The sequence below is a fragment of the Elephas maximus genome, chromosome 8 (assembly GCF_024166365.1).
Source record: "Elephas maximus indicus isolate mEleMax1 chromosome 8, mEleMax1 primary haplotype, whole genome shotgun sequence".
NCBI lineage: Eukaryota > Metazoa > Chordata > Mammalia > Proboscidea > Elephantidae > Elephas > Elephas maximus.
This window is the reverse complement of record NC_064826.1, coordinates 44,101,025-44,108,064: the sequence shown is the minus strand read 5'-3', so window position 1 is coordinate 44,108,064 and position 7,040 is coordinate 44,101,025. Positions and strand designations below refer to the sequence as shown.

Sequence of the window (7,040 nt, the reverse complement as noted above, 5' to 3'; positions counted from 1 at the left end):
TCTTCCTCATTTTCGCTGACCCTCTACTTTACCAAGCATGATGTCTTTCTCCAGGGACTGGTCCCTCCTAATAACATGTCCAAACTATGTAAGATGAATTCTCACCATTCTTGCTTCTAAGGAGCATTCTGGCTGTACTTCTTCCAAGACAGGAACAGATTTGTTCGTTCTTCTGGCAGTCCATGGTGTATTCAGTATTTTTCTCCAACACCGTAATTTAAAGGCATCAATTTTTCTTTGGTCTTCCTTACTCATTGACCAGCTTTTGCATTCATTTGAGGCAATTGAAAATACCATCGCTTGGGTCATGTGCACTTTAGTCCTCAAAGTGACATCTTTACTTTTTAATACTTGAAAGAGGTCTTTTGCTGCAGAATTGCCCAATGTGATACGTCGTTTGATTTCTTGACTGCTGCTTCCGTGGGCGTTGAATAAAAAGAACAGGATATATATAGCTATATATATACATATACATGTATATATATTTCGAGGGGGGTCTCTAAATGCTCCTTTACAGATAGTATCCTGTTCTTGTTTAATGATTGCAAGGGTGTCTCGAACCTTTCTTAGAGTACTGGTTTTTTTTTTTTTTTAAGTTTTCTCCTCACAGCGACCTCCACTCACACTCTCAGAGTGGTTTCTGTTTCCTCAAAGGGTTGCTTCCCCAACACCACCCCCCTCCCCCGCCCCGTATGCTTTGATCTCTAGGTTATTGTTACTGTCCTTGTTAGGTGCCATTGAATAGATCACTCATAGCAACGCCATGTGACAGAGTAGAACTGCCCCATAGGGTTTTCTAGGCTGCAATCTTTGTGGGAGCAGACTGCCAGGTCTTTCTCCTAGCGGCTGGGGGAGTTCAAACTACAAACGTTTCAGTTAGCAGCTGAGTGCTTAACTGTTGCACCACCAAGGCTCCTTACCACTTGCCTACTTTCCCTGTTAGTTTGTTTATGAAGTAGTCAAATCCGTGGGTCCCCTCCCTACTCCTGGCTGCTAGGTATCCTCATTGCTAGGTAACTCACCTTCCTCCTCCCTAGCAATGGACAGGTATTTCTTGGGTCTCTGCACTGGACAAAGTGCGTATTAGATGCTGAGTCCTCTTAGTCCATTCAGCTCCCAGGACATTTGCAATCAAATCTGCACCATCCAGGCAGGAAATTGGAGGGTTATCTCTAGGGAATCTGATCTGCCTTAAAAGAAAGAGCCAAAGATACTGACATTGGAGATTCTCCGACTAAACAGCCCAACTAAATAACTGTCCTTTGAAGCTCGTCGCCAACAAGCCTACTCACACTTTCAGAATATCTGATCAGTTCCTTTATTTGTCTATTCTTAAATGTAAGCAGAAAATCAAGGATACCATTTAAAATATAAATTTAAACAACTCTTATTGAATTTATGGTGGGAAGGGAGGGAGGGATATCCTCAAGTATACAAGTAATTAAGGGTCCCAATTAAGTGGGGGGGGGAGGCGCTACCATGGTTGGGGGGATTCTCTGCTTCTCTTGCGAACCTTGGAAGAGGGCAAGCGCCTGCTCTTTGAGTTGCAGGTCCCATCCCTGGCAGGTAGGAGGAGCCCTAGCCCACAGTCGGCGGCTGCGCGGGCAGGGCCTCTCTGGGCCAAGAGGAAGAAACCACAGAGACGACTAGAGGAAGTCGCGGTGACGTACATCCCAGCAGCTGCCGAGGCTGAGCTGGTGTCTCTGTCATCACTGGCCGGAGCAGGACTGCACAGGACACCCTGGCTGTGCATGGAGCTAAGGACGCGCGCACGGGCGGGATGCTCCCAGCAGGCGAGATAGGCGAGCCGCCGGCGGCCCTGGTGAGGCGAACTTGCTGTTCCGGGGAGGGGACATAACCCTCCAAGGGAGGTGTCCCCAGTGTCCCCGGAAAGTTGGCACTGGTGGTCTGGTGAGGTGGCGTAGATCTCCCAGGGGACGTAGTCCCAGTGAGGTGGCCCTTTTGGTCCGGAGAGGTGGTTTCGGCGGCCCGGGGGAGATGGCCCTTGTGATCTCGGTGAAGTGGCCCTTGCCACTCTGATGAGGTGGCCCCAGAGCCCCCGGAGAGGTGTCCCTGGCGGTCCCCTTGAGGTGGCACAGACCTTCCGGGGAGATGGCCCCTTTTGAAGCTGCATCGGATGACCTAAGCCCCTCGGGGAGGCCCCTAAGAAAGGGATCTGGAACCTCTCTCCCGACCAGTGGATGCGCTTTGGGCACCCTGTATCCGTTCCATCCAGTGATGCAGTCTTAATGTATTTGTCACACTTGCTCTCCTTCTAGTGCTGTCCTGAAAGTGGTGACGAAAGGAAGACTATCGAGGAGAAAAGTAAGGAGGCTTCAGACACCTTAGTTCTTTCTATCCAACCCTCTCTCCAAAACTCAACCTCCCAGGGTCTTCATTAGAGAAGGGCTCTTAGCCTGTTGTCTTTTAGATGAGGTATTTTTTTCTCTGCATAATATACTTGCATAATATGCTTGCATAATATTAAATCCCAGTTATCATTATATGTGTATTTTTGCCTTAACTGTCTGAAATTGTAAAACATGGAATGTTTTGGAGAAGAGCACTTCCTGACTCCTTAGTGCAGGGATTGGTGTGGTTTCACTGGAGAATTCTGCCCGTCATACAGAATTTGAAATAATTGGGAGTCTGACTGTCATTCTAACAAGTATCAGCTTGCTGTTGTTGTAGGCATTGTCTTAGATTTTAACTAATAGTGACCCCACGAGACAGAGTAGAACTGCCCTATAGGGTTTTCTAGCCGTAATCTTTATGGAGCAGATCACCAGGTGTTTCTCCTGCAGAGCCCACTGGGTGGGTTCACACTGCCAACTTTTGGGTTAGCAGCCTGGTGCTTAACTTTTGTGCCACCATGGCTCCTCACCAACTCATTAAACATCAGGAATTGAGAGGGGCTAATTTTTTTTTTAATGATCTAGAACAAAGAGCCCTATGGTGCAGTGGTCAAGTGCTTGGCTGCCAACCAAAAGGTGGGCCGTTCATACCCACCAGCCACTTCCCGGCAGAATTATGTGGCAGTATTCCGTAAAATTTACTGCCTCAGAAACCCTATGGGGGAGTTCTACTCTGTACTATAGGGTCTCTATGAGTCAGAATCCACACTAGGGCAACGGGTTTTGGTTTGGAATGATCTAGGAAGGTGCTTTGGCAGTGCAATGTTTAAGAGCTCGGCTATTAACTGAAAGATCTGTGATTCAAACCTACCAGCAGCTTTCTGGGAGAAAAGACCTGGCAATCTAGTCCTGTAAAGATTACAGCCTGGGAAACCCTATGAGGCAATTCTCCTCTGTCCTGTAGGGTAGCTTTGAGTCAGAATCAACCCCACAGCATACAATAACAGCAATGATCTAGGAGCGATGACCACTGCCATCTTAATATTCCCCACTGATATAGTCAGCCTGAGAAGGAAAATTATTAGTATGTAGCACTCCACAATCATAGCTGTCCCAGCTCAAGGTCTTTTTCCTTGAAGGATTTGAGAGTGCCCCATACCTTTTAGACAAACCCTTCACTTTTCTACCTTTGGCCTGTTCAGATGCCTAGGAAGTGTGATACCTGCCGAGCTGTCATTTTAAATTCTGACTGTAGACTTTGTCCTTGTTGCTGCCTTGGTGGCTCTGCCAGCTGATGTCCAGTTGGGAGTGCTCTTTACAGAAAGCAAAGAGAGAGTGAGAAAGAGATTAAAAAAAAAAAAGCCTCCCAAATCACCAGTGTGCCATTTTGAAAAATGTCATTTGACTAAAAATATACTATGTTGCATTTAAATGGTTATACCAAGAGGACATAATTATTTAAAAAAAAAAAAAGTGAATACAGAATTTACTTCCTAAAGTGTAGCAACCTTTACATTTACAAAACATTCCCTTTGCACATAGACCTGCCTCCATTTTTCTGCAGATACATCACACAACTGGTTCTGGTTTTATGTAAGGTAAATTTAAAAAGGAGGTGGTGTGATTTCTCTATATAATTGTGATGGATTTCTATATTAATAAAGTTTGGGTGCATACCAGCCAATTCTGCTCATACTTGAAGGAGGAGAAAATAAGAATGTTGGATTGAGTTAGGTAAAATGGATTTTAGTTCTATTTCCAACCTTTAAGTGTAGACTAGAGCAAATGTTATAATCTATGTAATAGTTGGGAAGTTGAGGCATAGACTTATGTTTTGTTTCTCCTACTTACTAGTGGGCTACTGGTTCTCACACATGAGAACAAGCTTTTAATTGCTTAAAAGTTAAGGAAAATTTGTTTTCTTAGAGGGGAGGATACCCAGTTCAATAAACACACTGGTATATGTTCTGATAATATAGGCATAAATAGTTGAACAGTATCTGATATTTACATTATTCATTTAGGCAAAGTTTTATTCCGATATTCTTATTTTCATTTTATCAGAAGCACCAGTTGTTTAGGAATGAGGTTGATTATACCTACTTGCCTTTCATTGCTATTTTCTGAAAACTTTGCGTTTTTGGTCAAGGGTGAACCTCTATAAGGGATAGCTCAAAAATATTTCTTACTTAATTATATCTTAATAAGCATCCTGGATAGTGGGAGAACTTACAGAAACTTTTGGGGTGAAATATAGGAAATGATCAAATTTCAGGCATAGAGTAAGAAGAAGACTATTTGGGAAGCTTTACATACTAAATGAGTTGAGAGCGGAACTACACAGCATTCCTGCTTTCACTGGATATTGTTTGTTTTGTTTTAGTAAATGCTATCTCTGCTACCACTCTACTCAAGAAATGGCTTCGAGACTCTAAGCCACATGTTTGTCACACATAATAAGTCCAATGTGAACACTAACCTTTTTTATTTGTCATGGAAACATTCTCACTTTAGATTGTACAATTTTGTGATTGCATCAACTATTTTTATTTTTTCACAGTAATTTGTGCTCTTTTTCTTTTATAATCTCTGTTTCTGGCATGGATATCTTTGAACAATGGTATTTGAAACCTTAAAAAATGTTCATTCTTAAATAAGAAGTTTTTACTCATTGGTCACCCTTTCAGTATTTTTCATATACTTGAAAGAAATATTTCAATGCTTTTTTTTAAATGTTTTAAAATCAGAGCCCTCCTTGGTGTTATTCTAGACTAATTCTAGAGTCTATTAGAGTTGACTCCTATTCACGGTGATCCCATGTGTGCCAGAGTAGAACTGTGCTCTGCAGGGTTTTCAGTGACTTGATTTTTTGGCAGTAGGTAGGCCTTTCTCCCAAGGCACCTCTGTGTGGACTTTTTAGTTAGCAGGCAAGCGTGTTAATCATCTGCATCACCCAGAACTCCAAGTTTTTTTTTTTTTTTTTTTTTAATTCTAGACCATATCATCTAGTAATCAGTTGGTTTCAAATTATGAAAAGGTATTACTAATGTAATAAAAACTAAATCAATAAAATCAGATTTGACTTTTTTTTGCTGATGATAAAATAGATTCTTAAGATATAAGGCCTTCTGGAAAGTTTTAATGATCTGTTTGTGACTGTATTGCCATGTCAAAATCTATTGAAATTTGTGGTTACTAAGTCTGGCTTTAGGAATTTTTCCTGAACAGATTCCTCGGAGTCACAATTCTTTTACTCTGAGTTTCCTCAGCTCTTAAGCATTTTGTGGTGTTTGATTGATAGATTGCTTTATAAGTATTCATTTGGGTATTTTGTATATATTTATTAAGTTTAAATGATCAACTCTGCTGCCTTGTGTACCTTTTGTATTTAAGTCCATAGTACCTAGCGGTGTTGAGTTCTTCTTCTCATTTTATTTTAGGTAACATAAATATGGCAGCTCTTGCTGGAAGTGAACAAGTCATCGAAAGTACAGATAATGGTGATCTCTCTTCCTACGTGTCTGCATTCATAGAAAAGGAAGTTGGAAATGACCTTAAATCTTTAAAAAATCTTGATAAACTCATAGAGCAGATGACAGAAAGTAAAATGCAGTTAGAAGAACAGGCAAGTATTAAAACTCATGGAAATAATATTGATAGCAGACTCATTATAACTTAATATAATATAAATATAACCATAGATAAATATAGAAACTGTGACTATATATGAAATTTTCAAGGTATATTGTGACAATCTAATCATTCAAAATTGTTTAACAGGCTTTAAGGACCTAGCACGTGCTAGGTATTTTTTATTATGTAAAAGACAAAGTTCCTACTGGCACGATTTATGTTGTGAAAACATAATGATGTGTGACATTTTACATACCTTTTCATACAGTGATTTTTTTTTTAATTTCATTGTGGTAAAATATATATAGCAAAAAAATTTGCCATTTTAACTATTGTTAAGTGTACGGTTCAGTGACGTTAATTATATTCACCGTGTTGTACAGCCATCACCACTGTCTATTTCCAAAAGTTTTTCATTACCCCAAAGATAAAACAATAACTCTTGATCCTTCATCCTCTTCCCCTGGCAACCACTTATACAGTGATATTTAAAGTGCTTTTACAAATAAGTAATTTCATAGTATAGGAAAATGTTTAAAGACCATCATTAAACGCTATCTTTTATATATGTACACATGGGGAAAAACATGAAAGGAAATATACGTTTTTAATGATGATTATTTCTGGGTGGCTATTAACAGTTGATTTGTTTTCTTCTTCATATTTTTCTGTATTTTCCATTTTACAATGAACATGTTACTTAACATAACTTTTTAAAACCCAAAGAATGTAATCTTAAAAAAAATAATAAGTCTTTGTACTTGCAACAGGTAACACAATAGTTAAGCACTCGGCTGCTAACAGAAAGGTTGGTGGTTTGAACCCACCAGCTGCTGTGTTGGAGAAAAGACCTGGCAATCTGCTCCCATAAAGATTATAGCCTACGATACTGTATGGGTTAGTTCTACCCTGTCCTAAAGGGCTGCTATGAGTTTGAATCGATTCAATAGCACACAACAACATCCTTGCAATAGTGTGTTTGTCAAAGATAAAAGCTTTTTATTGTGCAACTGCTAAATTAAGTCTGGGTATGTTGGTGTGTAAGTTCCTGGG

General features: G+C 40.4%; 1 protein-coding gene across 3 annotated transcripts in view; it reads left to right on the top strand.

The window, feature by feature from the left end:
• The first annotated feature begins 1,661 nt into the window (after positions 1 to 1,661).
• Positions 1,662 to 7,040, top strand: part of RINT1 (RAD50 interactor 1) — a 22,768-nt gene continuing 17,389 nt past the window's right edge. The window contains exons 1-3 of one of the 3 annotated variants that reach the window (XM_049894475.1): positions 1,662 to 1,822; positions 2,280 to 2,325; positions 5,795 to 5,979. In XM_049894475.1, coding sequence (XP_049750432.1) covers positions 1,781 to 1,822; positions 2,280 to 2,325; positions 5,795 to 5,979 — 273 coding nt within the window. In that variant the 5' untranslated portion in view covers positions 1,662 to 1,780. Of the gene's footprint in view, positions 1,823 to 2,279; positions 2,437 to 5,794; positions 5,980 to 7,040 lie in introns of all 3 variants that reach the window. The other 2 variants (XM_049894478.1, XM_049894477.1) reach the window with 2 other exon arrangements.